The sequence below is a fragment of the Zonotrichia leucophrys genome, chromosome 8 (assembly GCF_028769735.1).
Source record: "Zonotrichia leucophrys gambelii isolate GWCS_2022_RI chromosome 8, RI_Zleu_2.0, whole genome shotgun sequence".
NCBI classification, from domain to species: Eukaryota; Metazoa; Chordata; class Aves; order Passeriformes; family Passerellidae; genus Zonotrichia; species Zonotrichia leucophrys.
The window spans coordinates 15,295,328-15,323,201 of NC_088178.1; the positions used below are offsets into that span (position 1 = coordinate 15,295,328).

Consider the following 27,874-nt stretch of genomic DNA (forward strand, 5'->3'; position numbering starts at 1 on the left):
ACAAAACACCTTTTCACTGGTCCCTCTCTCCCCAGGCTGCAGCCCTCTCTGCAAAGACTGTAAAAGCCTTTACTCTGTCATGGACAGAACATTCTCTTACAAACAGTTTGCCTTACTGCTGCAGCCCTGTTTTTGAAAAGCACCTTAACCCTTGAGCCCTTGGAGCATAAGGGCCAGCAGAACCCCACACCCCTACCCACCCCTGGGTATCATCACACCCCACAAGATGCAGGAGCCCCCTGCTTCACCACCTCACTTTTTTCAGGCTTGCAAGGTTTTATTTGCCCCCTCAGACACTTGATAAGCACTAGATTTTTTTTTCCAGGTCCTTTTCACATGTTTCTGACCAAACACTCTTTTGCTTTGCCAGATTTATGGCAAAGCTCCACTTGCAGCAGGTACAAGCTTAAGCTCCTGTTGATGCACAAGTTGGACTCACAACGTCTGAGCCTCATTTTTCTGAAGAAAACAGCTACAAGTACTTGGGTGCTCACAGGAGAGTGTGGGTTATGGTGCTGAGGAGAGAGTCCCAGAGCTCTGGAGGAGCTGTGAACAGCACAGGTACTGTGGCAGAGCTGGATCATTGATGCTCAAGGTGCCTGGCTGCTGGTGCTGGCAGGGTTGAGCCCCTTGTGCAGCTGGTTTCTGCTAATGGATGTTATCAGCAGTTTGGAAGCAGTGCCTCTCCATTTTCACAACCTCTGCAGAAACACTTGCCAGCAAAGGCAAAGCATGGGCTTGGCAGCTCCTCCAGCAGCACATCAGGGTGGCCATGCCAAGCTCCTGAGGCAGCAGCAACCAGCCCTACCTGCTTGGCCAATCCAGCCCTCAGCTGGCAGGGCCACGTGGTTGCTCCTCATCTGTGCAAGTGCCAGGCCTTGCAAAGCCATTTCCATCAGCTCAGAAAGTTTATTTTCTTGTCTTTTCTACTGATTCATGCCCCTGATAAGCTCTCTGGTTTGAAAAAAATATGTCCAGGCCCGCAGCTTTGTAGAAATTTTCAGCTCATTGAAGGCACAGGGGTGACACCCCCGAGGGTTAGGCTGTGTTTCCAAGGAGCACTGTAGCCACCCTGTAGGAGCACAACTGTGCTGGGATTCAGTTACCATGTCCTGCCCCATGCAGATACAGTGCGGGCTCTGATGTGCTGCTGGTGATGGTGAGAAGGGTCAGTGTTTCCAGAATGATACTGGTGGCACTTGCAGTGAGCTCTTGCAGTGAGGATTTGGCAATAGGTTTCTTGTATTTAAAGGAAATAAATTCTGTCCCTTTGAGGCTGTCAGTTCTCCTCAGTGCATCCAGCACATAGATGCTGCAGTCATGTGGGTAAATCAACTGCCTCATGGGTAGCATCACCTTCAAAACACAGGTGAGAAGAGCTCTGCTGCTTCCAGCTGTCTTGCATCCAGCCATAGTAAGGATGCCCCTCTCACTCTCCAGCCCTGCATTGCAGAGGATCATGTGTCTTGGGAGAGGGACAAATGGGTAAATGAGGTCACAAGTCTCCCAAGCACTAATCCTGCCCGTGTTTGCTCCTCCATTTCAGTTTCCCAAAGCTACTCTTTGCATAGGGTATTATTTTGCTCTGTGGTTTTGTTTGCAACTTGTTTGGAACTCATCTAGCTCCTAGATATAGCCAAAAACTTGATCCTAAGGATAACCTTGTGACTGTACTGGAGTTTTGTGCTACTTAAACTACTTTCTTCTCTCTGCTCACAGCAAGGAAACAGGATGCCAGAGCTTTGCCAAAATATTTTACTAAATAAATAGAACTGCAGGCAGTCTCCACAAGCCAGTCCAACAGTGCCACATGACCCCAGCTGGCGAGAGACAAGGGTTACATTTAAATTCAATTTTAATTCAGAAAAACATCAACACTTATTTACCACAGTTCATAAAATTCATGCGACAAAATTCCTCCAACAGACAGTTTAGTAGCTCTCTTACTCCAGCAATGTAAAAGCACAACAAATCAAGTTAGTCTGTGCTCCAGCATATCATACTAGGCCAGAGCAACACATGCACTGCAAAGGGAATGCTTGCTGAAATCTCTGGCTTTTGGTGCATCTGGAAGTCCTGAATTCCCTTGCCACCTCTGTCAGGTTCCAGAGGGACCTGAAGTAGCACAGGTCTGCCTTTTGTGTAATTGCAGCACTGTAAAGAGACATGGTCACTCATGTCCCATTTGGCCCATTGGGAGAGGTTTGGAAGGAAGCCCATCTTGCCGTGGCCATTCTCAGTGTCCATGCCACTGCCACCTGTCACAGGATGTGGTCCCCAGACCCACTGCTTTAGGTGCATCTTCCTGAGCTTGGCAGCTGGGGAGAGGATGGACTGATAAAATCATTCTTAGTAGAATGGTTCAAGAGTGCCTGTAATGCAGGTGTGTTACTCCACCCCTGGGGTCACACACCTTGCCAGAGCTCCCCATGGTGGTACCTGGGAACCTGGCCCTCACCAAAAGCCATCAAACCCCACTGCTCATGATTAATTCACTCTTTGACAGTATTGCATTTTTAAAAACAACTTCCCTGCCAGCACAAGCTCCTTTAAACGTGTGCCTGGGGCCAGAGGACCAGAGTGAGGTCCTCATGCTGCTCTGGGCTTCCTTATGTGGAAGCTCTGGGGCCATTGCCATTCACTGCATGTCTGCCAATCTCATGTTCCCCTATGACACACCAAAGTTCTCAATCCCAGTGGGAACAGGGCAGGTCCAGCCCAGATCTGTCCCTCAGGTGCTCCGCATCCAGTGTAACAGAGAAGGGCACGGTGATGGGAAATCAGGAGCTGAGCCTGGTGTGCCGGGCATCCATGGGTGGAGGTGGACCTGCAGAGAGCTGCTGTGCTGAGCCGCCCTGCTGGTGGGACACCCAGGGCCCTGTCCTGCCACTGCCCCAGCAGGGAAGACACTGAGGGGCCCATCCTCACCCTCTTGTCAGACCCCCTCCTGTATCCATGCTCCTGCAGCGTTCCCAGCCTCTGCCTGCGTGCCACTGCAGGGGCAGCACATCCCCATGCCAGCCCCCTGCCAGGGCTCACCCAAAGGCAAAGCCGACTCAGGCTGCTGTGTTTTGCCACTCTCCTCCCTCCACTGGGACCACAAGCACCAGAGAGAAAGCAATTCCTGCTCCATCTTGGCAGGACAGTGCTGTCTTGGTATGAAATACCAAAACTGAAACACATTATTCCTTACAACTTAAAAAAACTGAAACGAGGAAAACATCCTATACCAAATGCAGGCAGCCCAACTGCCTTTGGAGCAATGTCCAAATCTCTTCAGATTTATAGGGGAGTGTGTCAGATGCAAGGAGTGACGGCACCATCTCCCTGGCAGCACACGCACATGACAGGGAGCTGTGGGCTGGCAGGGCTCCCAAAATACCCCCAAGCCCTGGCAGAGCACAGAAACCAGAGTGGGGGAGTTGCTCCAGCAGGAATGGCTTCTTTCCTGGCCATTTTGCTGGCTGCTGGAGTCAGGCAGTGGAAGGAGGTGCACAGGAATGGAGACCATGCAGCTGTAAATCCTGTCAAGGATAATGATGTTTTTTTAGGCATATTTTCTTGATTTCCCTCCCAAGGGACCAAACCCAAAAGATGGTTTGATCTTTAGGTAACCCAGAAACAAAGTGCTTCCCAAACAAATAATCACATTGCAGTCTGACAATGGTCATTATTACAAAAGAGCATTTTATTTCTGTTTTTTCTGGGTGTACTATATTGCAATGTAACACTATGCAGGTCTATTATGATATTAAGATTCTTGCTACAGAATTAAGTTTGTCCATTTGGTCAAATTTCAAACTTTTTTCTTGGCATTCCTGCAGGACTTGTCACCACTTAAGCACATGAATTACTGACGTGCCAGAAAAGTGATATAAGACTTGGAGCAGGCATTTTCCAATCAGAATTTGCAAAAGTTGTTGGACTGGCTGGATGCACGAGGTCAGCACAAATAACCATTCTAATTTTGACAAAGGGGGAGATTAACATCTCCAGATTTTGATCACAAAGTAGATTTGCTTGTCAGGCTCAATGTGCTATGAAGGTTGTCTTCTTACTTTTGATGCAATCTTTGTCATCTCTAATTCTGTTACCAAGGAAGATTTTTATTATTTTTGAACAATAATGGAAAAATGCCTTGCTTAAATTCTGGAACTGTCATACTTGTTAGGCACCTGATTAATATAAGTAGTTATAGAAACTCTTTGTATATATATAAACCATGCTAAAGTATTGTCCACAAAATGTCCATCCACTCTAAGTCAAATACTATTGGTCACAGAAAGTCTAGTATGAATTGCACGTGAATATACATATGAGCAGTACATAATTCACTGAGTAAATATGGCACTTTTACATATTTTCCTGGATGTTATAGACAATTAGAAAACAATCTTCCCTCAGCTGACTCATTCCTAAGTTACTGTAATATGGGTTTGGAAAATACACCCCAGAATAGACAGTAAGAGGTTTAGAAAATTCAACAGTGCAGCTACCTGAGTTTGTTTCATTACAAAATTAACAGTAATGTGATATTTTATCATCCACTGTGAGCCTGAGGGTTGTCTACTCACAAAAGCCAAGCTGCCTCACCCTGCTACACATAAAACAGCACAGTTCTCCAAGCACACGGCTTGGCAAGATGATGAACTGACCTAGCATCTCCAAAGGGACTTGCCCTGACTTCTTGTACAGGCCTCAGCTGAGAGTCCTGTCCCCTTGTTACTCCCATCCTAGTGCCCATCCAGTCCTTTAGAGAGCTGATCCAGCAGAAAATGAGTCCCTTTTTTATACTGGCATAGTTTTCTGCTGGCTTAAAAAGCTCATTTATCCTGTGGAGGGATCAGACCAGCACCAGACCTGTAAAGGTACATGAGAAGCAGCTGGAAGGTGTTGGCAGGAACAGGGAGCATGGGAGGAGGAGGAAGCTGCCCCTTTTTGGTGACAGTGAGCTGTCAGACTGAGGATGTTGTCTCAGCTGACCAAACCCTTGGAGAAGATACAGTTATTAGTGTCAAAGTGCTTAGACTGGTATAGTTTATTCCTTGCACAGTGAATAAAGATATGCCAGCACAAGGCACTTTATACTCTGTAACTGTGTCCACATGAGGGGTTGCACTGGTATAAATATAATCAGTTACAAAGAAAACCCCACATCCCCTAAGTGATGTATTTACAAAAATGGCATAGAACATGTCTCCAACCTTCAGTTATGAGATGTGCATAACTTCCATTCAGAAACAAGACCACAAACTACACATGAAACAATATTACACACAAAATAAATTAGGGGTTTAAAATGCTACATCAAGGAGTATAAAGACTTAAAAAAAAACTTTAAATGTAATCCTGTATTTAAAATCTAACTAAGAGAACTATACAGCTCCACCAATTACCTGGACATTTCAAACAGTTTACATTCATCAGGGACAACAGCACTTTGGTTTACATAATTAGGTTAATATGACCAATGAAATGTTTCTCTTCCTCACATAACATCATAGTGAAATATATTTAGAATATATATACTGCCAAGCTGTTCCAGTAAGTGCATTCCACACACAAGTAAGGGTAGCTCTTACAATAGCTACATCAATTACAAGTCTTAAATAGAACTAAATCAAACCCCTTTAAAAAAGCTTGATTTGATTCCTTCATGCCTGACCCATTTTTGATTAATCTGGATCTTCTCCAGAACACAGCCAAGCGCAAAAAATAAGTCTGACCTGGTACTGTGGCAAGCTCACACCAAATTGCATAGCACACCCTGGATTAATGAGGAAGGTCTCATTGCAGTTTGTCTCCCCACCTTTGTAAGTCATACCCTTAAACCAACTGTATGCTTTTGTACCAAGCTCAAGAACTCAGAATAACTGTAGCTCAAGACACACAACGGCAGTTAGAAAACATTTAAGAGCAACCAATCTGACAACTGTCAAATATTTTACATAAATTTGAACAAACTGCAATTTAACCTCTGCAATTTATGAACAGTATTATCTCCTAGTGAAATAAGGACTTATTCCCAGATATTCTTGCAAAACATTTACTGAGTGCCTGCATCTGACTCAAATATGTGTTGGATACGATGCAGAGAGCTCCTCCCAGCAAAATATTTTACTACTTTTGATTAGCTTAAATTAGCTTGTGAGCAGCACATCTCTTTAAAACCTGACTAAAAGAAATCAAATGGCTGGATTAAATAAACAGCTGAACATGGCTTCCGAGGATAAAGTTCCCAACATGAGGCACATCGGAGATTACATTATTTTACAAAGCAAACTTCCAACTGTATGATTTCCAATTTAGTTACTCATAGGGAGATGAAAACATAGCCTTCATCACTGTCCTTGGATATGCTGGGTAGGCTGAGACTTGTGAGAAATTAATGTATTCATTTAATCTCATTTTTGCAAATCTGCAAATGTTCCTGTGCTGAGCTTGGTTTTATGCTACCCAGGCTAAATCAAGGAGCATATTAGAGGCTATTTCCCTGTCAGAAGCTTTACAAACGAAGCATGATTGCACTTTTTCTGGATCCCATTCCTAGAAGGTGCCAAGCAATTTGGGGGGAAGTGGGCTGAGGGGGCAGAGGGCACTTTCTCTCTTGCAGCACTGGTGTTTAAGGGACGATGGGGTTTTTCAAGACAGCATTTCATCTTGCTGAGTTGACATTTCCAAGATAGTGAGTTCAGTGCACCCGTTCCACTCAAGTTAGTAGGAAATGGGCAGCCACATCCCTTTGCACTGTTAGGAAAACCTTTACATGAGTCACTTTGGTCCTGATTCCACTGTGAACTGTGACCTTACTCTTCCTGCACCAAAGAGGAAATCACAGTGAGTGCCTCCTGCTCAGTGCACTGTGTGAATGGCCAACAGGCCCTGAAGGAGTTCTGCATGCTCCCTCTCACCTGTTAAAATACATAAAGAACCTTTTCCACTTGCTTTGACCATCTGAGAAAACCCTGTGGTAAGTAAAAAGGGATTGTCAGCCTAGGTTTGATCTTGTTAGATGTTGAACACCTTCTACTGCCACTGAAGAAAAGAGGAAACAAAGGCATTCAACACCTGCAGCACCACCTGTTGAAGACCATGTCCTAAGGGATTAACAATAACTAGGAAGATAATATAATAATCTCTTACAAACTATGCAACCCAAAGCATACATCTTAAACACAGTTTCCCTGGTGGGATCAGGAAATGGAAAGAAAAACAGACAAAATCATTTACTTTTACCAGTAAAAATTAAGTTACAGATGCCCTTGTTCTCAGGGCAAAACAAACTAAAAATATCTTAAAACAGTGAAAAAATATGAGAAAATTTTATTTAAAAATATATGTACTCCTTACTCCAAATTTGTTTGTACAGAAAGATTTGAAAAAGAAAAAAATAACGACAAATTAAATGCATAATCAGAGTATGCATTCTCTAGAGAGTTTTTGGTAGCAGTGTTATTTCTGTAAAACCAAGCAAGAAGAAGTTATTCAGCTTTCATTTGCTCCCTGACATCAGAAGGCAAAGTTTCAAACAAGTTGTCCTCTACAGTGAAACCAGTCCTCTTCAGAGCTCTGCACTCACCGAGCTCAGGCGGGAGGATTTCAAAGTGATTGCCTTTAATATCCAAGTAGGAGAGCAATGTCAAATTACCAATTTTAGGTGAAAGGACTGACAAGTTATTTTTCCCAATTTTCAGAGTCTTCAGTTTTTTGCAAAAGTACAGTTCGTCTGGCACACTCTCCACTTTGTTGCAAGTAATGGAAAAGTACTGTAAACTCTGAAGAACTCCTATTTCAGGTGGGATAAAGCGAATGTCATTGTAAGACAAATCCAAGTATCTGATTTTGTTGCATAGGAACAGGTGGGACGGAAGAACCTCTATTTTGTTATGGCTGAAGGAAAGCCGCTCTAGACTGGTGAGTTTCTTTATATGCTCTGGGATGTAGGTTATACTGTTGTACCACAGCTTTAGAATGGTCAGCTTTCGCAGATGTTGAAAACTTACTATTTCTTCAATGGATTTGAGGTTGTTTTCCTTTAGATCCAATTCCTGAAGACTGAGAAGGCTGAAGACTGCATGAGGTATGCGCTCTAAATCACAATGAACCAATTCCAGCTGTGTCAGGTTGACCATTTTCTTCAGGTTGTTGAGCATCACTAACTTAGTGCCATCATTATGGATACACAATTTCTGCAGGTGACTTGAAACATCAACTGCAGATTGTGGGATTTTGGACAAATTACTTTTTATGTGTAGAACTTTTAGGCTTTTAAGTTCCCGAAAAGACTCCAGTGTAATGTTTTTAGAAATATCATGACTTAGGGAGCCAATTAAATAGAGTTCTTCCAAATTTCTGAGGCCATACATCCAATGTGGAAGTTCTCTGATGTCATCAAACTTGACGCTCAAGATCTTGAGATTCTCCTTCAGAAAAGCCAAGGCAGCACTGTGGATCTTCACAGAGCACTGGTGCAATGAGAGCTCCTGGAGATTGTCCAACTGTGCAATGGTTGCTGGTATCATTACATTATTAATTATTTCAAGTTTTAAAGACTGCAGCTCAGTAATTTCAAACACTGTGTCTGGTAGTCCGGAAAGCATGAAAAGCTGTAGCTCCAAATGGCTGTGGGAGTTTGTCTGCAGCCTCTGTCGCAGTTTATCTGCAGTCCACTCATTGTTTAGGTTCAGCTGCTTCAGCTTATTTTCACTGACTTCGGACAGGAAGACAGCAAAGCGCTTGGAGTAGAGAGGATCGTACTGATCGATCATATGAAGCATGAAGGCAAAGTCGTTCTTGACATCTGGGATGTCATCGATTCCCGTCTCCTGCCGGACGTACTCAAACGAATATTCCTTCAGGGAACGGTAGAACAACCAGTACAGTGTATAAAGGCATGTCAGGCCATAGATGCTTACAAAGCACAGGTAGCAGTAAGAAAGTTTAGAGAACAGATGTGCCATCGTGTGATTACAGCAAAAGTTCTTGTATCCTGTCATGTCTTCAATATCAACATTACAGACAACTGTAAAATTAACTTCTGAGACAAGTGCTGTGTTGTAAGCAATAATAATAAGGAATTTAATTACCTTAAGTACAGTCTGGCGAACGTACATGACATAGAGTATATCACCCTCCTCAACATGCAGTCGAAATTTCTTCACCTTTTCAAACAGTGCTTTGGCCTGTTCACCTTCTTTTTTATCTAATGCCCCAGGTGATCCCTTATCCACAACTAACTTCTCAGGGATTGATTTTAGAGACTGTGTCTTGACCAAAGTGCCTTCAGTGCTTGGCTGAGTAGTATTAGACTTGTTAATGTTGTTCTTCCTGTTATCCTTCTCTTCAGAGTCTTCCCCTGACACTTCAGATAAAGCTCTTGTTGTCCAGGGGGAATCAAAACATTTCCCAAGTATTGAAATGAAGTGTTCAATTTTGGAGCTTGATCCAGGGAATTTGAACCAGAAGTTACTACACAGCATGAATACCAGTGTGTGTATAAGGACAAGGTAAGGGAAGTACTTGGCATACCAGTGCAGAGCCCGTTCATAGCACACCTGATTTATAAAGCTGTATTGCTGAAGGTCCAAGTCAGTCTTGAGTCCCTTCATTTCAACTGTAGCTGGAGGGGTGGATGGCCTCGGTGGGGGAAGGGGGGTGGTGTCTGGCATTGTGCTAAGCACATTTGAACTATTAGATTGGTTCTGGCAAGGCTGGACGCGCTTTGGAAGGCATATTATCTTGTCTTGCATGACCTGGAACACACAAAAAGATATCTTTTGAACTGATGTTCAAACAATGGTGGCAGCACCAACGGGTAGCTGTCCTTGGAGTACCTCCAGCTGCCAGGCATTCCTCCACACAGCCTGCTACTTGTCCCCACAGGCTGCACTATTATTATTCTCAACAAGACTCTTGTTCTGTATGCCAAGAACTAGGCCACCCCTTTCTATCTACAGCTAGCTTTCCATAATTTGAATAAGAGAGCATTGGCACAATCCAGAAAAAGGAGAAATGTGGGGAATGCTTCCAGAAAAGACCAGGGATCTCCTGCTCTGCTCCCCCCAGAGACAGACTGTTACTGCCAGGTGTATTCATCCTGGCTGCATGATGTTCAGAGATAGCTTAGGCTTGACAGCAGCACAACTGCATTCATGTGGCTACACTCTCACACTGTGATGTCTTATCACACCAAAAACTGCTGACAAAGGGCTAATGTCACCTTATCTATGCAGGCATATTATGAATCTTCAGTCTTAATAAAGACAGATAAGGACAGTTCTTTGATGACATTTATGTGTGCAAGGACATAAATTTTATTTAGTTTCTCACACATACACATAGAGTCCTCATAGAATTATAAAATGACCTGGGTTGGAAGGGACCTTAAAGATAATCTACTATTCCAGGGATAGGACATCCACAATTTCTCTGGAAGCTTCAACCTGTTTCACTGCCTCAACATCCTCACAGTGCAGAATTTCTTCCTGATAGCTAATCTAAACCTACCCTCTTTCAGCTAAAAGCCCTTACTCCCTGTCCTATCACTACATGCCCTTGTCCAAAGTCTATGGGGGGCTTCTGTAGGATGGACTACACACCTGGGGGAAATGATCTAGCTCTGTTCTTGAGTCTGTATATTAAAAAAAAACAAACAAGAAGTTTTCTTAATCTGGGATGGTCACCCATGCTGACAAACTGAGGTCAAAGTGCCTCTAGGGACCAATCACCTTTGGTTTAATTTGGGATAACAGTTCTGAGTTCAATGCAAGGCTCCCTACAGGTCTGAACTAAAGTGCTAATCCATGTGATCCCTGAATGACTACCTGTGATTAGCCCAAACTAAGAACATATGTGCAGTGCAGATGTACTCTTTGACATCATGGCTGTTGAAAGCACTAAATATAAGGTATGCCACCAGAGCTACCAAAATCAGATGATCCTTGATGATCCTCCCTGGTGTCGGGAGATGCTGAGATAAGACCACACGTTTTGAACAGTATCAGTGCCACAACAAAAACTTCAAACACATCAAAAACTTCTGTAGTTCATCTATGTCTGTAAAGTGTCTGCTGCTGTGATATACACCCGCAGTTACATCCTGGATTTATGTATCTCACAATAAGTTGGAATAACAAACCATTTGTCTATTATTTCAGTCTTTCCAAACATTATTTTCCAGTGTGCTTTCTCCAGTCAAGCAGGTAAACTTAAAACAGATAACAGATATAACAGATTATTTACTTTGTGTGGTTAAGCAAACATCTACTAATGCAAAATTTAGCTGAAGAGACTTATATAAAGAGACACTTAAACATTAATGTTGTATCAACTGAAAATACTTGAGAATGGAGAATACAGGCAAAACTACAGTGGATTTCATGTGAAGTTTGAGACATAGTATATCTAAATCCTAGGCCACGTAAGTAAGCAAATTTCTCTGAAATAAGAGCTCTGTCAATGTGTCCCTTTAGCTCCATTTCAAAGTTGTGCCAAGAAATGTGAGATCCATGCTTGAACCAGTACTGTAACTTTGTATTTTTGTAGAGTCATCCCAAACAGTATTTTTCATTTCTTTTCTGCTTCTGGCTCCTCAGCAAAATGTAACTAACAGTGACTGACAGTAATGTCAATTGTTTATGTGTAAGCATCCTCAGAGACATTTTGGAATGGAAGAGACATAATATTAGCCGTGGGTGTTGTTAATAAAATCAGCACATTAATTTCAAATCTCTTAAAAGCATAATGACAGAAATAATATTAACATCTGCCAAATAAAGAAAAACAGGAATTACAAAATTCCATTTTTTAAACTTTCAAACAGCAAAAATGGTAACAAAAAAGAACTGAAGTTGATAATCTGTTTTGTTATGCCACACTGAGGTGAAAACAGTGATGCAAACACCAGCCAAACCAGCAGCTCTTATCTTAGTTGGCACAGTTCCATTGACTCTATGCAAGTCTGCTGATTCACAGCTGCTAAAAGTCTGGTCTGTGTTATTTGATGTTGCTACTTAAACAGCTTTAATCCTGGGACCAGCACATTTTTGCTTTGTTCACGGTGAGCCCAAGAGATAAAACAAGATGGGACAGCATCCTTCCAAGGCCCTTCCTCGTTGGCGGTGTTCTTTCAGCAGCCCAGGAGCAGGCAGGAGTCTGTGCCTGTGCTTACCTGCAAGGTGCAGCCGAAGACGCCGATCATCAGCATGGCCACCGAGAGGTAGTCGGTGAACACATCCCACCAGGGCTTCAGCACGCGGAACGCCGGCTGCTGCTCCGAGAACTGCCGGAACTCGGTCACGGGAATCATCCTCCTGCAAAACAGCACGGCCAGCTCAGCCTCTGCACATCACAGCCCTCACCCTGGGAGAGCAAGTGAAAGAGCCTCCTCTGAAAATGGAACCCCAGACGTGGCACAGAAGCTCCCAGCTACTGACACCCCACCTCAGAAGAGGGATGCTCGTGCTGCCACTACAGAGAGCCTGCAATGCCATCCATGCAGGCAGGCAAATCCCTCTCCCTGTTGACTCCAGCCATCTCTGATGGGTCAGTGAGGCCTTCTGCATCCTTGAAAATCAGCCCATTCTGTACATAGAGATGTTCAGCATCACACACATAAGCCTTGATCTCAAAGGTCTGGCTGAAATGCTTGTCCTGCATTCAAACTTCACACACCTTTTTAGCTATCAAGTTTCATTCACTTCCATTTTATTCATAGTGGTTTCAGGAATGCTTTGAAATATTTTTGTGCATACTCACTGCAATTTTAAATCTACTATGTTTTGAATGCAAGTTCCTAAAGTGGTTTAGGCAACCAAAACTACAGCCAGATCAAGGGCTTTATCTTTACCTCAGATGCGTAGGCTTACATTATCATGTCCTCTGAAAAATCAGCTAACACACGAGCATGTACAGGCAAAGCAACTGATATTAAAGCCTACAGCATACTGTGTAACTGAATCCCTGAGATCAAACCAGTACTGAAACTCCTTAGTAAGTTACAGTGGAAAGATAAATTCAGATGGGAATGTAACAAAAATACTCCCAAGGGCAATTAACAAAATTTGTCCATTAACTAACATCATAAATGCTCATCACAATCAGTTCATATCACAGCAACACTGGAAGTCTATAATCCTGATTCAGCTGCACACTGGGACCCATTAATGTGGGTTTGGTGACGTCCACTTCTGTGCAGGCTTAGTGATAAGCACACACTTGCTGAGAGGCTGCTCAGGAACTTATTGGATTCAGTTCACTCAGAGCCAGGGAACAGGAAGGGAATGATTCAAGCCCTAATGGCTGCAATCATTGCAAGTGTACAGCCATCCAACACTAAGGATTTAGAACGGACCCCACTAACTGGCCGTAGATGTGTGGAAGGATGTTCTCTTTGGCACCTTCTCAGGGACTGCTCTGTCTCTGCCGGCCCATCTGGTCCTCAGGAGGTACTGCAGTCCCCAAAGGCATAAGGTGAAGTCTGTAAAGGAACTTGTGGTCGTAGCTAGGCTGGGGGTTTGCAGCTGAGTAGCATAAAACCTTTTGTTTCTTGCAGCCCTCTCCTCTTGCAACCCTTCTATGTTGCTTTAAGCACGACTTGACCAGACAGGAGAATCCCCTCTCAGCTTCCTGTCCTTCTAAAGTCTGTCCCCAGGACGCAGGCCACAATGCCAGATGACACCCACACACACCTCCTGCACAACTGGCAATCCCCAAGATGAAGGCAGGCTGTCCTCCATACCACTTCCAAATGAACAGACCATCAGTGAAAATGATGGTGATGCAGGCCTGACACTGCACAGCCAGGTCAGAGGCTTGGCAGCGCCCTTGCCAACAGGCCTGAATGCTGCAGTGCTGGAAGAGGAATGCAGCATTTGTTATCAAATGGCAGGCAGCCAGGGACCACAACTCTGCTTTTTGTGTGCTTGTCTTGCAAATGTTAGCAGGCATTTAAGGGAAGATATACTTCTACAGCAGAGAAAAGCTGGCACGGCTGCTGGGACAAACCTTTGTTGCCTTTCACTCTTCTTTTATAAACACTGGTGGCAAAAGTGGATCTCATCAATTAGAAATGCCCCATGTAGCTTTAAGTACATGCCCAGCACTCCTTCAGCTGCTGGCAGCTCCCCATGGCACCTGAGCTGAAGAACATCATACACAATCTGTCTTCCATTCCATATGCATTTCACTGCCATTGGTAAGGAATTACCCCTCTCTTTTTCATTTCCACATAAAATGCAGGTGACTGAGTAGCTGCTGGTAAGCTTTCTTTTTTTTTTCTTCAATCAAGAACTGAAAAACTTCAAAAATTCTCAAAGGAATCCACTAATACAAATGTTAGCTAAGCAGTTGCCATGCAACAGCCCTGCTCAAAGTTTTGTAACACATATACTACTGTTGGCTCAGGTTTTGAGGCCAGCTGGCTGACTGAGTGGAATGCCATCAATACACCCAAGAATACCTATCAACAGATTGCTTTAAAACCACCACATTTTCTTCCCAGCCCTGCAATAATGGCTTAGGAGTGCTTTTTCATATTCTGATGGCACAGCCCCTAGAAATCCTATTTGTAAGGTGTTTTTTTCAAAAGGATAAACAATTTGAATGTCAGGTAAAGACAGAATTATGTTTCCTGCAGTGGAGATTCTTGACAAAACACAAGTGCTCACATGCACAGAAATGTGGGGAGACCCAGGAGTCACTGGTTAGACACCCAAGCAACTGTGGGTCTGAGCCATGGTGTTATGAAAGGTGAACTGAATCAGCACTGAATCAGGGCAGTGCCTGACAGCAGATGGGACTGGAAACTATCTTGCAAATTACTGTGCAGGGACAGCTTTCAGACCAAAAAATCCTTTGGCTGTTGCTTTTTATAGGTTTCACTATGTCTTTTTAGGGCTCTTTGTTGTATCATATATTTGCTTTATTTCTCCTAAGTGATGTGTGGGGCATTTAGATGAAGGCAGACAGGTTCTGATACCACAAGCACGTGCTGCCCTGATCCCTTGTTCCCTTCAGAGGCTATTGTTTGCATAGCAGGACTCCTCATTAGCAGAGTGCACATCCTTTCCCCCCATTAATGGGCCAAGCAGAGGCAGAGCTGCACACACAAAGGCCCCCTAGAAAACCCATCTCTGGGGGTGGAAGGTGATGTCCAGCACCAGACATCAAACCCTGCCTGCCACTAATGTTTTCCTATACTGCTAAAAAAAGAAAACAAACATCACTGAATGATGATAGTAGTACTGCACATAAAATAACAGTAAAAAACCCAACAACATCTACTGACAGACGATATTTTTTAGCTCTGAGGAAAAGAGATATTTGCAGAAACTTTAAATGGCACTTGAACGTGATGAAGTAGGAAAACCATTTTCCAACACTCACTGGAGGAACCCTATTGCTTCTCCCCTTGCTGTGTTAAGAATCAAGGAAAATGCTGGAAAGAACTGCAGAGCAGCCCAGGCTAACCAGCACTGCTGACATCTGCACGCAGAACAAAATGACACCAAGTCACTTTTCATTTGTCTCCCACTGTCTAGCTTTTTTTTTTCATTCTGGCTTCTCCAGGGATGGAAAGGACAACTATCAGCAACAACTCAGACCTCAGAAAAGACACAGCAGGTCCGCCTGGCACAGAGCAATCCTGAAAATCCCTCCTGGCCAGGTCCAAAGCCCAGCTCTTTCCCACTGCTACACCCAAAGGCGCACCACTGCCAGATTCCTTTACACCCACACACAAACCAGTTCTGCACAAAATAAAAGGATTTAGTCAACCATCAATTTGAACAAATCAAGGGATGCTAAAAAGTCACACTGCAGCCCAAGTCACAGCACACCATTTACTCTGGGACAGCACACCATGCACTGAAGTTTCTTATCTCTCCTTGTAACAAGGAGATAAAAGACAAGGAGTTCAACATTTCAGCTGGTTGAACACTTCAGACTAAGACTGCATTACTAATTTGTGTTCACTCACATTCGACATGTTATTTAATTGCACAGTACATTGTAGCTGAAATGTGGCATCTGACTTATCAAAAAGTATTAATTTAGTAAATACTAGAGCTCTAGATATTGGAAATTCTTTTCAATTAAAACCAGAATATGTTTTTTTTTTCTCTTGCATTTTAAATAATCCTCAGACCCTAGAGAAAATAAAATGGTACGTGAGATAAATCATCTGCTATTCAGCTACCAGAAGGAAATAAAAAAGGAACTTGGATTAAAAAACAGTTAAGCAGTGCCGAAGAACAGAGCTGTGGGTTCACCAGATTAAATAAAAATAATAATAATAAAAACCAAACAGGAAGAAAAAAGTAACAAAAATCCCAAAACAAACAAAAGAAAAAAAAACCAGAAGAACACTGGGAGATAAATCAGTAGTGACTCTTATTTTAAAATTTTTAAGAAATGTAGAAAACTTGGTGAGTGAAAACGAATATGTCATAATAAGATTAAATACCTGAATCCAGGGACAAGTGTGATACCTACTCTATCAGAAAACCCAACTACAGGAATCAGCTAATGCATAGGAGATTGGGGGCGAGACACAACAAATTGATGTGACCTAAAAGAGCCAAGGAGAATAAATAGATCCAAGTCACAGACAAAAGTATTGGAACCAAATTAGACTAAATAAATCAACAGACTGAATCAAAGGCTGATTGTGAAGCGCTGCAGCGAGGAGCAAACCAGCCTCTCAGCAGTTGGTTTATATCTGAGGGAATACAGGAAAGCAGTGAGGACAGTTTGGGAGTAAGGATGGCTCTTGCCAGCGCGGCCGAAGAGAAAACCAGGACACCGGGTGATCCACGTGGTGTCCGCTGCAGAATAAAAGGAAATCAATGCACGAACCTCCTGCCCATGGGGGCTCTGCGGGCCCCACTGCCACCAACCAGCCCGACTGCCACCAACCGGCCTGGCTGCCACCAACCAGCCCCACTGCCACCAACCAGCCCCGCTGCCACCAACCGGCCCGGCTGCCACCAACCAGCCCGACTGCCACCAACCGGCCTGGCTGCCACCAACCAGCCCCACTGCCACCAACCAGCCCCGCTGTCACCAACCAGCCCCGCTGTCACCAACCAGCCCCAGCAGCCCAAGGGACCGCAGTGCCCCGGCTGGCACAGCTCACTGTCACAGCATGGGGGATAAGCCCTGGGGACAAGCCCCGGCCCTGCCTTAGTGCTGCAGGTCGGCACTGTGAGCTGTGAGCTGCTCGGCACGGCTCAGCACGGTTCGTGCCCACCGAGTGCTGTGCCCTGCCCTGCCCAGGCACACAAGGGACCGGGTCAGAGGCAGGACACACCGTGCCGGATGGACAAACACAGGGGACACGGAAATGACACGCCCCCGCATTAAGCCGCATTCAGCTTGTGTCTTGAGAGACTCTTCCAAAGCAAAAACATTAATGCACAGGAAACAGCCCCTCTGGGACAAGCCTGAACAAAGCTGCCTTTGGCTTGCAGCACCTTCCAGGCCCCAGGCCCCAGCTCTCGCTAGGTGACTCTGGCTATTTTTAAGCAGATTCTCACAGAGTCGCTTCATTCATTTCAGGGAGCGGTTTGGAGCAGCCCTCAGGAGAATTCAAGGGTCATGCTGCTGGGAGAGCTGCGCCACCAGGGACACCAGTGACACCAGTCTGTGCCACTCCCACTGCCCCACCCAGGCTCTCAAGGCACAGCCTGTAGAGACACGGCAATTGGGAGCAGCACAGTGAGCAAAACAAAGCGAGTAACTGGGAGGCTGTGCCTTAGTCCCAGCCAGGCAGGTCTGACAGCAGGGTTCCTCACTGAGGCACAGCCCCAGCAGCTCCCCACCATGACGATGCTTGGCCTGTCTGCACCGTGCTGCCAGAGCTGCTCCTCACCCCTCCCTAGGCACTGCTCGGTGTCACCCCACGGGTGACAGACTGCAGCCAGCCCACGCCCTGGCCATGGCCTCCCGCCCAGCAAAGCCCACGAGCCTGTCTGTGTGCCCTGCTGGCCCTCATGTGACAGACAAGTGCAGTCACTGCTGCTTCGTGTGCTCAGGCAGGAGACCAGGATTGCCAGGGCTGTGTTTGGCACGCTACAGGTGTTACTCACCACAAGTCAAGCCCTTGGCCATTCTGTCCTTCCACCAGTGGTTACTCAATCACATCACATGCGTTGAAGCAATCAGGGTCACCCATTGCTTGTTTTGGGGGAACAGCCAAAGCTGTGCACCAGAACTGGGGCCCCTGGATGTCAGACAGGCAACTATCATCCAGAAAGTGCTGGTATGGCAAGGGCAGGGTATGAATTATACACTAGAGGGAAAAAGGAAAAGAAACATAGCTGGAGAAGAAAGAAATAGTGATATTGGCAGCTGGGAAGCACAAAAAGTTGGTGGGAATTCTTAAGCTGACTAGAAAAGATGTTTAAATGATTAGCCTGCTGACATTTAACCTCATTTCCCTGACATCCCACCAATCCTCCTCAGATGCAGGACCAGCATCACCACCTTCCAAGAGTGGCACAGAGTTCAATCAGGCCCCAGGTAGCAGGGGAACAGCCCTGATCCCCTCTAGGGAAGGAGCTTTCTTCTTGGCATGAGGAGCCTTGGGCTGGAGGCTGCAGGACCACAACTGCAGCCCAGCTGAATATAACAGAAGGGCCAAAGCTCAGATGTCCTCAAGAGCCACTTCAGACTGGCACTGCTTGGTCTTTCACATCAGAGATCTACTGAAAGGAGAAAATGCTAGGCCAGTGCTGCTCTCCTGGCTGTTTTAAACATACTTCATGTTAGGGTGAATTATGAAATGCCTTTTGGGAATAGTGCTGCAAGGTCTCTGCGTTGGTTCCCATGCATGATTTACTGCACATCCATCTTCATTAAAGGAACAGAGCACAGCCTCATATTTAACACAAAACAAACTTGTGACCTGGCAGCAGGGACTCAGCAGAGCCCAAGGGCTGTGGGCCATGTGTGCAGGGGCCAGAGGGTTTTTACACAGGACAAGGCATTGCACACTCCAAACCCCTCATCCTTCATTGTAAACATTTGTTACTCTGCACAAATACCATAAAGTCCCTTTTCAAGTGTTTTGTGCTGTTTGGCCTCAGCTGCCATGGGCCAGGAGGTGAAGTTAAGCTGGAGTGCTTCTCAGCACAGGGCCTGAGGCTGCACTGAGAAGCAGAATTTTGCATTCCTATTTTACCTGCTTTGGAACTGCACACCAAGACAGTTAAACAAGCATGAGCAAGGGAGTTTTGCAGTCAGGTTGATGGTGATGTATTCCCAAAGAGGATATTTAAACAAAATCACTGGTCTGTGCAGAGCCCCGGGGCTTAGGGCAACAATCTCCTCTAGACAGCTGATAGACAGCCGGGCATGAAAATGGCTTGTTGCTATCATCAGTCATATATTCTGCTGAATATAACTTTGCCAAATTTGTATTTTTTGGTGGGACTGGGTGCCCAAAACAACTGTAAGGAAAAACCTGTGTAATTTAACACAGAATTTGAACAAAGATCTAGCCAGCAATTGTTCCATTCTAGAAACCATTCTAGAAACAAGTTTAGGAAAACAAATTGGATGTGAACCCTACAAAAATTGTGGTCTTTGTATTTAAAACTTTTCAGATCACCCATGCCCCAAAATTTGACCTGTCTATTGAGAACACAGTGTGAACAGCTGCCTACAGCTGGCTAATTTATAAACCTTTGGAAACTGTGGGTTTGTGCCCTTTGTTGTTAGCACATGAACGCTTCATTTTCAGCGTGTGCCCAGAAACCCCTCAGAGCTCCTGGCACTGCCTGTGCTGGCACCACAGATGACAGATTATGGGCCTGCTTCATTTCAGCACCTAACCAGGACTAAAAGTAGATGCAGGGACAAGACACCAAGCCAGGGAAACTAAGATTAGACAAAGGGGCGAATATGATGATAAGGACTGGAATTAGTAACTCCTAATTCCCAAGAGATTTTGTTCCATTCTTATCTGTGTATTCTCACACACATTGTACACCCAGTGAAATAATGTCTGAACTACCCTGACATTCAGTTTTGGTAATTATTTTGCTACATGTTTGCACTGACCAAAATACCCAGCATTTTGGTAAGTGTAGGTGCTTGGTCAGTTCCCATGTAACATACAATAAAACCTCTGCTACTGACTTCTTGTATTTGCAGCATTTCAGGAGACCAGTTTCCCTGCTAGGTTTTATTGCCATTGGTGTTTCCTGTAATATAAAATTCAATTTTAAAAATAATTTTTAAAAAGGCATAAACTTTTTGGCTGGAAAAACTACTTTGAACACTGGCGTGTGTTGCCACTGTCTGAAACATGATGGCTCCATTTTGTTCCGCTGACTGCAATGGAGATTTTCATAGGAAGAAATAGCATCACTCTGAAGTAAGAAGTACAAACAAATGATGCCGTTTCTTAAACATAAATCCCATGTAAAGGAACTGGAAAGACATTAAAAACAAACCATTTGCATCCAAACAGTTATTTTTAACAGCCCATGAGTTTACAGTATTTTCAAACAAATCCATGTCCTTGTGGCTGAAGCTGGTGAGGAAATGTGACCTGGAGGAACAACAAAGAGTCAGGAGTCCCCAGTGGGACATGGACATGGACAGCCTGTGCACGCCACATCAACCCGCCAGAAAGGTATCCACCTTCTTTAGTGCCCTTGATGGGAAATATGAATGAATAGTACTACAAAACCATAACATAGCTTTTTTCAGCAATGCCTGAATCCAAGCTGATAGCATTGTCAGAACTCCCCTACAAAGGCACTGAAGTGAATTTGATTTCATACTACACATTACCAAAATTAAAGGTCACAGTTGGTATTAGTTTACCAATCTGGAGAACAGACAAAATACAACTAGCTCACAGAAGACATTACTCGAATACCCATAGTTTGGTGGTTCTACAAAACACGTGTCCCCTGTGTGACAGCTGTTCAGAGCAGGGAAGGGGTTTCATTTCCAGGTGCACTGACTGGGGACAGCTAGGCTGTGCCACCTGAACTCCAGCAAGGTCCCATCCAACAGCTGGAAAGCTGTGTTCCTTTATGTCAGCTGCCAGAACCGAGCTCCCCCAGAGCTGCGATTCTGCAGGACCACAACTGCGGGCAAGATGCCAACGGGGAATTAGTGCTGGAGAGAACTGGAAAGGGTGTAACTTCCAGAAACATGCTGAATACCTAGCCCTCTCCTTTCCCTCCAAGCTCCTGAGGCCCACACTGAACACATCCAGTCAGGTTTCCGCTGCCCTCCTGCCCAACAGCCAGGAGAGAGCGTGGGGGCTTTCAGAGGCAGCAGCAAATGCCCCTGCTCTGCTCTTGGTACCATCTGCTGTGCCAGTGGAAGCTCAGAGACCCGAACCCAGAACTCAGAGGAGACACAAGGGTTGTAAAAAGAAGATACGAAGGACATAAAGAAGAAGTGACTTTAATAAACTGCATTTCAAAATATATGTTGCAATTTCCACCTACATATACAGTAAGTGCTGCTTTGGCAATGAATCCCAGACAATAACCTTGTTGTTAGTTCCAACTGAGTCATAACACTTTTTCATGTATTACACACCAAAAAGACTTCCTATTGTCAGCAGCTCTTTGACTTCAGCTTGGTTGGACTAAAGACAAAAAAATGTTCAGTGCAAGATTCTGCCAGATAAAGTCTCAGTGAAATCAACAGGAGTTCTTTCCATACCAAGCATATGGGCCTGTGTGGAGCCTTGGCTTTGCTGAGCTATTTCTCCAAATCTAAAGAGAAGTACACTCCACACATTTCCATGTCAAAGACTACTTCAAAGGCAATACTTACCATTTTTCAGCTCTGGGAGTAACATTCTTTGTTTATCAGGGCTATCACTCAAGATGCCTGCTCTCTTTCCAGAGCTGCAAAATTATTTTAATGTGAGTAAAAGCTTTTAACAGCAAACCAAAGCAGCAAGCAAGTAACAATCCAGTAAGTGATATTTTAGTATTCCTGAAATAAATCTCAACAATTGAGACAAATCTAAACAATAAAATCACATCAAGTTTTAACCACAGTTATACCAGGTTTTCCACAAACACTATCTAACATACTCAGATAATGAAGACAGAAACAATGCTGTTAAAATGTCTCAGAACAGACAATAGTACACAAATCAGTGCCATTCCTCATCCAAAAAATAGGCGCCTGAGGCTAATACACGTGCTCATATTTAAAAATGATCAGCTGATATAATTAAAAATTAATTCCTAATTGGGACAGGAAGCACAAAAGGTCCATTCTGAGTCTTAAGCAGCTCAATCATCTGACAAGTTAGTTAAAAACATTTTATGCAGTGAGTGAGCCAAAAACATTAAAGAATTTGGGAGACTTTTTCATATAAAGAATCTTTTTTGCTCCTACTTGCCTGCAACACAAAAGAACTTTATAAAACTTAATGATAGTCTCATAAAACATGGATCCCAAAACACCTTGATAAACATAAAGCTATTCTCAGCCTGAAGCAGTTGGTGGATTTTCTTCCTCCAAATCATCCTTTGTTACAAAAATCCCTGACAATAAAAATAAACTTATGGTCTCATCCATATCCCTGAAAGAATAAGAAAGACTAAAATAGATAAATTAAAGCACGTAAATTGCACGTGATCTACACCCACTCAAAGAGATACACTAGTAACTACAGAATCAGAATTGGTATTCACATAGGATGACTTCTAAAGATCATGAACTGGAAAACCAGGACTACCTTCTCTACTGGACCTTTTCAGGACAGTGTCCATCCATAGATCACCAAAGGGGGATTAGCTGCAACCTCATCCACCAAAAAGTCTGTTGCTGCATAAAATAGAAAAAAATGGCACTTTCCACCAAGCCTAAACTGTAAGATAAAAGCAGTTGCTAGAGGGGATTCTGACAACACTACAGCAGGTGTGCAAGTCTTTGAAATTATGTCATCATGGTTAAATGACTGCAAAGAGCAAATACTCTTTTTAGTCACATTACACTTAAAAAGGGGCTTTTCCGAGAATACTGTCTGTGAACACTGGCGAAAACTACCTACCCCTGAGACAGCTCATCAAACATTCACATCAGCTGGAAAATGTGATCTATAATGGTCCTTGCTCAGAGCACCAAACCCTCTGGCAGCAACCTGCACTGCTGAGCTGTTGCATTCTGCTGTAAATGGCACAAATATCAGGATCTTACACTGCTGCACGCTCAGGGCAGGGCTTGACCTGTGCTCTGCTTCACCATGTGCTCCAGAGCAAGCAATTAGTCCAAACTCCCACCTTCCTTTCAGTGATAAGTAAATAAAATTGGAAATGTTCTCAGCATGTTGGCAGTCTTATTGTAGGGTTGTTGAATTTAGGTTATTTCATCAATAGAAAGTCACTATGTACTATTGCCACCAAAGGGAGATGTGAGCTAGCATCTCCATTTTCAGCACATGGTAGGTGAATCCAGGATTAGAAGTTGGTATAAAAGGCTGTATTCTGCTCATCTGGAAGTCAATGGAAAAGCTAAAAGTTTACTTTGACAGAGAGAAATGGATTTTTAATACTGTGGTACAGAACCAAATATTTTTACATGTTCTGGTTCAAATTCAGTGGAACTTTATACACTCATCATAACAGCGCATTAGCAACTTGCCCTGGAGAACGGTGCCATCCTGTGCTGCAGGAGGGGCCTTTGTTTCACTTTCAAACCAAGAAAAAACATACATCCTTATGGCATCCTTGTTTGGGAGAATCCTACCATCCTTACGGCAGAATTCTCCCAAACAAGTGGGAAATGTGCAAAGCACATGCATGGCATTATCCTACCTTTTAAGAATCTGACCAGATCAAACACCAGATTGTAAATCAATCCTTCAAGGGAGAAAGAGACTGTACAGAAACTCGGTACTGGAAAAATTCTGAACAAACCCTCACCCTGGTCCAAACCTATAACTCTGAACAACACAGTTGTAAAGTTTATGCTGTGTCTGATTAGCTGCATGTGCCAGGCACTAAAATGCAGAATGAATACAGTGACAAGAAGCTTACCTAGGGTCTGACAGGTCGAAAGACAGCTCTAACACACTCTGCCTGCCTGGGGATGGGAAGGCAGAAGGGCCTGCCCTGTGTTATGAATGAAAGCAGTGGAACAAATGACATAATCACATGTGGCCAAGAGGCTGAATCAAACCTAGTATCTTTCTAACCAGAAAGAGGTCCTAGAAACACAAACCCAACAAAGTCACTGCACTATAGCTTGAATCTGCAACAGAGTTTTGTTGCACAAAATCCAAGGATGAACAGCTCAAGGATGAAGAAGAGAGTAGAGTTTCAATTATGTTGAGCATGTGAAATCCAACACTTGTTAACAGTTCTTTGACAAAGTATTTTGGAAGGAGAATGGCTTCTTTGACTTATTAAGAAAGGCTTTAAAGTATTTAGAAGGTTTCTTTTTCCTGAGGTCAATTGTTTCATTTTCAGTGTTTTCTTTACTATACAACCAGCCCTCCCCTGCCCTTCACAACTCTGACAATGAGGACAGCATCTCTCTACCAGGTTTCCTTAAAGAGGAAAAAACTCTAAAATTGAACTCTAGCTCCTGTTATTGTGAATTGTTTGGACGGCAACAGAGTTGTTTTTTTTTTTTTACTTCCCACAGCTCTCAGAAAGCCTTGGGATGGGAAGTGCCTTTCTGGCCGTGAATACGGCCCACTTCAAGCAGTCGCAGCTGAGGTCAGCGGACAATCAGGGGAACTGCTCCTCCCAGCACCGTGACCCAGTCCATTATTCTGGGTGTCCCCGTGCTGTCCCTCGGGCCCTGGGGCCACCTGAGCATTGTTCAAGGCTCCGGCCTGCCCAGCCCGGATGCCGCCCCCCCGCCCGGGCACAGCTCCTTGCTGCGGGCCCCAAAAGCCGATACCGAGGTGGGATGAGGCTGCCTCAGGAAATCAACTGCAACTGCGACAGGAACTGATTGCAAGACAGCACAAAGCACTGAGTGCGTGCTTGTAAGGAGAATTTAGCAGTCTCTGATTTCATTTCTCACTGGAATCCACCGTTAACCTTTTCCAATACTGGGCATACAAAGCAAACAGATTTTTAGCCTTTCCACCCGAAAGCTTATTTCTAAAACTGCTTACAAGAGCAAATAATAACAAATAAAACACACAGAATGTTATACTATGGCAAAACCTCTAGCACGGCCTGTCAGTATTCAGACTGGAAGAAAACAGCAGCACGGATGTCATAAATTTAGCAAACTCAGAAAGTAGCTGGAAAAGGAAATGATTCACAAACCACAGGTGCTCAGCACCGGGCTGCTGTGCCCTGCTGGCAGCCCTGGGACACAGGCACTTGCGAGACAGCAGGAATACAAGGCCAGGTTAAAATTAGGGATCATCTCAGAACTGTGCTCGGCCCAGCTCTCCACGCTGATCTGCACCACAGGAGCAAACAGGTTTTTCCAGAAGAAAAGTGAGCCCAGGGGAGTGCTACCCTCTTGACTGCTTTCATCATACCAAAAAGAAAAGTAAAAGCAGTTCTAATACACCCAGAGGCAGGAGGGGGGTGATGGGTGGAGAAGGTAAGATGCATAATTGGTTGAACTGGGAAGGGAGATTTTTAAATTATTATTTATTTGCAATGTTGTCATGTTTTTCTCCACTATCTTGCAAAGCACTTTTCTGCCCGTACAATCTTTTCCAGCATCATTCAAACCTACAGTGCTTTGTGGGAGCAAACATTACGTGGTTGTCTTCAAACAGTGGTGCTAATAATATTGAATCTCTCATCACAGGAAGTACTAACTCCAAAAGTAAAAAAAAAAAGAAATAATTAAAAAGCCAAACCATAACTGACATACTTACCTTAGCAATAGAAGTCCTTACTTTTAAACGCTTTAACTGTCATGAAATTCAGGTAGGACACATTCAGTGGTCTTTCATAAGCGTCTCATTTTGCTTGGTCAACTCTTTCTAATGAACTGGATAAACTGCATTTGGTGAATAATCGGCAAAACTGCCCATCACTCTGCGACAAGGCAGAGCTGGTTTTAAGCCGATATAAAATCGGCTTTTTTTTTTTTTTTTTTTTTTTTTTTTTTTAAATCTCTTCAAAACCGAGATATCGACGCCGGAGCAGCCCCCGGGGAAAGGACCGGCGGGCGCGGCTGGACCGCCGCCTCCCCGTCCTGCTCGCATCCTCCCCGTAATGCGGGCTGCTCTGGGGCTTGTTATCGGGGAAAATGAGGCCGCGGGCTTTCCCCAAGCCCTTCTGCCCCAAGGCTTTCCCAGCCGCCCGTCTCCACGGCGACCGTTTCCCACCAGAGCCCCTCGGCGGCCCCGCTCCCGGGAAGCCCCGCTTGGCTCCGGGCCGCCGCCGCGCCGGGAACCCCCGGGGCTGCCCCGCCCGGCAGGGGATGCGGTGGGATGGATGGGGCGTGGGGGGCTCCGCGGCCGCTCCTCCGCGGGAGAGGAGCCCACGGCGATCTCAGATAAAGTTTGGCTCCTCCGGCACTGCCCCGGTTCGGAAGCGGCACCACCGGTGCCGCCGGCGGGCAAAGGCGGGCCCCGGCTGCCGCGGGCCGGGCCCGGCCCCGTCTCTTCTCCCCGCGGGGACGCAGCGCCGAGCCCGGCGGGGCGGCTCCGTTCCTGCGCGGCCCCCCGGGGCCCCCTCCCCCTGGCGATGCCCCGTCCCCGGCGCGGGCAGCGCAGCGCCCCGGGAGAGGCAGCCGGGCGCGGCAGCGCTTACCTGGTGCTCGGCCGGGCGTGCGGCTCGGGGTCACGGGCGGCAGCGGCCGGGCGGCACCGCGAACATCCCGCGGCGCGGTGCGGGGCTCAGTGCGGCGGGCAGGGCCGGGCCGGGAGGCCGCCCGCAGCCGCGCTCCGCCCGCCGCCGCTCCGCCCCCGCGGCCGCGGGGCCACGTCTCCGGTCTGACGCACGCGGCGGGTGCCGGGGGGCGCCGGGCGGGCTGTGCCCGGCAGCCCCGCGGGCCCGGCGGCGGCGGTGGGAAGGACGGCCGCGCTCCGCCCGCTGCCCCGGAGCCGCCGGTAACGGGAGCCGGGAGCCGCGGGTACCTCCGGGCGCGCCCGCGGCATCCCCGCCGGAGGAGCGGCGAGGCGGGGGCTGGGGGAGCGGCACGGACGGGCCGGGCCGGGCCGGGGCTGCTCCATGGCCCGCACGGAGCGCGGTCGGTGCCGTGGAAGCAGCGGCGGGCGGGGGAGCCGCGAGGCGCCGTCCCCGCGCGGGCGGGCGGGCGGCTTCGCGCCGCGTCGGGAGAATGACACAAATTGTGATGGAAGGATCTGGAGCTCAGCACGCAGGGCCGTGGAACGACTATAAAGAGACCAGGCTGTAAAGCGCCTGGGACTGCATTAACAATGGAATAGTGTCTCAGAGAGTGACAATTGGAAACACAAACTTCTGGCCCAGCAATTCAAAAAGCGCAGTCTGAAAACTGCTGCTGAAAGAAACCACATGTTTAAAGGGACTTTGGTCTAATATTTCCAGAAAGATTTACATCTCTGGCAGAGCAAGGAGACAGGACAAATTCTGCATCAGAGGGAAGTACTTGCCCTCCAATAACTTGCCCCTAACCTTAGGGGTAGTGTGTGTATCCCCCTCGGGACACTACAAATATGTAAACAAGGAAATACAAATATATAAGCCCACTGGGGAGGAGTTAATGAAAACAAACACAACATGATGCCTCACAGCTGTTTTGCTGCAAAAATATTAACTACATCAGGATGTGAACCAAAGGTCTGCCAGGGATAGCTGTGGGGAATTCTGACTTAGTGTACTTTGTGACCGTCTGCTACAGGGACTGCTGAGGGCAGACTCAGGTTCCTCATTTGGGAATCATCAATGTGATTTATAGCTGTGGGAGTTTGGTTGAAGTG

The 27,874-nt window shown here is 45.6% G+C and overlaps 1 protein-coding gene across 1 annotated transcript; it reads right to left on the reverse strand.

Moving 5' to 3' along the window:
- Positions 1–3,180: 3,180 nt before the first annotated feature.
- LRRC8C (leucine rich repeat containing 8 VRAC subunit C) lies at positions 3,181–26,845 on the reverse strand. Its single transcript, XM_064719780.1, has 3 exons — positions 26,724–26,845; positions 12,170–12,311; positions 3,181–9,752 (listed from the first exon to the last, which is right to left on the reverse strand). The coding sequence occupies exons 2-3, from the start codon at positions 12,305–12,307 to the stop codon at positions 7,482–7,484; spliced, it is 2,409 nt and encodes an 802-aa protein (XP_064575850.1). The 5' UTR covers positions 12,308–12,311; positions 26,724–26,845; the 3' UTR covers positions 3,181–7,481.
- Positions 26,846–27,874: the final 1,029 nt, after the last annotated feature.